This window comes from Penaeus chinensis, chromosome 12, assembly GCF_019202785.1.
Source record: "Penaeus chinensis breed Huanghai No. 1 chromosome 12, ASM1920278v2, whole genome shotgun sequence".
Taxonomy (NCBI): domain Eukaryota; kingdom Metazoa; phylum Arthropoda; class Malacostraca; order Decapoda; family Penaeidae; genus Penaeus; species Penaeus chinensis.
In genome coordinates, this window is record NC_061830.1 from 25703593 (window position 1) to 25706092 (window position 2500).

At 31.5% G+C, this 2500-nt stretch overlaps 1 protein-coding gene across 4 annotated transcripts in view; it reads right to left on the reverse strand.

Annotated features, from left to right (window-relative positions):
* Positions 1-2500, reverse strand: part of LOC125031152 — an 8037-nt gene that overhangs the window by 2451 nt on the left and 3086 nt on the right. For all 4 annotated transcript variants that reach the window (XR_007115455.1, XR_007115454.1, XM_047621699.1 and 1 more), the window contains exons 3-7: positions 2439-2500; positions 2038-2159; positions 1561-1697; positions 1234-1352; positions 605-712 (exon numbers count right to left, since the gene is read on the reverse strand). The exon at positions 2439-2500 is cut by the window's right edge and continues 94 nt beyond it. Coding sequence is in view for 2 of the 4 variants with exons in the window: in XM_047621699.1 (XP_047477655.1) it covers positions 605-712; positions 1234-1352; positions 1561-1697; positions 2038-2159; positions 2439-2500 (548 nt within the window). In the remaining 2 variants the exon portion in view is untranslated. The remainder of the gene's footprint in view (positions 1-604; positions 713-1233; positions 1353-1560; positions 1698-2037; positions 2160-2438) is intronic.

A 2500-nucleotide genomic window follows, 5' to 3' on the forward strand; every position in this document is an offset into this window, starting at 1 on the left:
AAATGTCTTCCATCAGAGCAATTAAAAAATGGCACAATTGTGAAAAGTTATTCTAACAACAAACAAAGAACAAAATAAAACATAGCTTAGGGAAACTTAGAATTATGTTAAGATTAGATTATTTACTGTCATAATACATCTCAATGTCTTGCTTTATGTCAAGAACACATAGGACAGACAGACAGAGAAGAGAAGAGAAGAGAAGAGAAGAGAAGAGAAGAGAAGAGAAGAGAAAAAAGAAGAAGAAAGAAAAGAAGGATGTATTACTCATGTGTCTGGCAGCAAGGGTTTGCACAAATCAGTAATAAACCGTCAGTTCCCTCAACTAGATGCCCACAGAGTATAGCCCCCTACATTCTGCTATATGACCTCCAGTTTGGAAACCTTTGTTCCAGATGAACTTGAAATATAATCAAAATGGCTAATTGAGCAAACTATTGGTCAAAAGCTCCACATATTCTTGTATATGATAAAAAAAACAAGTGATTCTTACTAACTTCCCTCAGGAATGACTATCAGTGGAGAATGCATGTCATACATCAACTCAAACCATAAACCTAAATAAAAATAGAGAAATAATAAAGATAAATATGACAATCCTTACCAGATACTTTTAAAGAATTGATATCTTCAATATTCAAGTTAAGAGATATAAGGAAGTCCAGAGCTTCACATTCCAGACTGGCCTTGTGGGAAGTCACACTCCCCTTATCTGAAAGAAAATTATCAGACCAAAGAACATAAACAGAGACTTAGCTATCAATCCCAATGACCATCATCATCACATAATCAAAAATGAGTGATGATGATATCAATAATAATAATAATAATAATAATAATAATAATAATAATAATAATAATAATGACAATGATGATATTAATAATAATAATAATGATAAATAATAATAATAATAATAATATTAATGATAATAATAACAACAATAATAATAATAATAATAATAATAATAATAATAATAACAAATAATAATAACAATAACAACAGCAATAATAATAATAATGATAATAATAATGTAATTATAACAATAGCAAAAAAGGTACTATTATCATTTAAAACTACTATCGGTATTGCAATTATCATAAATGTTATCTCACACACACACACACACACACACACACACACACACACACACACACACACACACACACACACACACACACACACACACACACACACACACACACACACAGACATCTTTTATATATAACTCCTACTTGCTGGTTTTGTTGCCATGACCACAAGACGAGCTGCTCGAGAGACTGGGGAAGTGAAGGGATTACTAGCATTTGCTTCTTCACCATTTGTCAGCACTTTATTCTCAAGCCAACCTATGCTGTAAGAAAAATAATACATAAACAATAAATACCCAATGAGATATCAAAATGTTTGGTAAATAAGTACTTGGTAAACTTTTTCTTTTCAAAATTATCCTTACATTCATCCTCTCAAAATACAATAAAATAATCATGTCTCTGCCTTCAATAAGGTGCTTCATGCTAATTCCTTCCTCTATTTTTTCATATATTTGGCCACACAAATACCTTTGAGACATAACTTTCTTCTTTACAGTTGGGAGATTCATTCTTGAAACAAGTTCTTCTTTCTTCATGTCAGACTGTGTCCCATGAGGTAGAACACGATGTGGGTTAAATGCTGACACTTCATCCTGCACATGACTCTGTAACACATAGTCCCTGGTTTATTTCTCGCACTGCTCTTTTTACCAGAACATAGCAACCCATCTCTATTATATTTGTAAAATCTGGGTATGTCAAATCAGAGATTATCCATTGCTTTTTTTCAGTTTCCCACAGAAATGAGCTTATGGGTAAACAAACAACTACTATCATATTTCCAGATAATAACTAAACAAAAGTAGTTTTGGCTACTATGTTTTTCTTTATTGCAATAATTTACTGTAACTATAGGATAATCACTTAAATCTTGATAATAATTATTGAACTTGAGGTACAATTCTCATGTGAATAAGTCCTTAGTACTCTTCCAAACATATTTACCTCATCAGTGGTGTGGAGGCAAAATAGAGCTAGTCCAAATTGTGCATCTTTTCGAAATGGCTGAGTGCATATAATTCTAACACGATCCCACTTTTCTTTGACTGCATTCTGATCTAAATCCTCTTTCAAATAAAAAGGAGTAGACATATTATGAAACAAATAAAAAAGTAGATCCTAGGGCATATTTCCAGAAGCAATACCTGAAAATATTAGTCTAATACTTGTTTGTGACAGAGTTAGTAAAATAATTGCAATTAAATATTTGCTTTTATGGTTGTTAAATATTTGCTTTTATGGTTGTTAAATCTTTCTAATATGATTCAAATTAAAATAAAGTTCCAAGATAACAGCATTATTTTCCAGTAACTTTTTTCAATATCTACTTATATATCTGATTATACCTTTCTTGAACATGCGGACTGTCTTTGAATTCTTGCCTGCACGCCATTCTGCTGGGGTCATC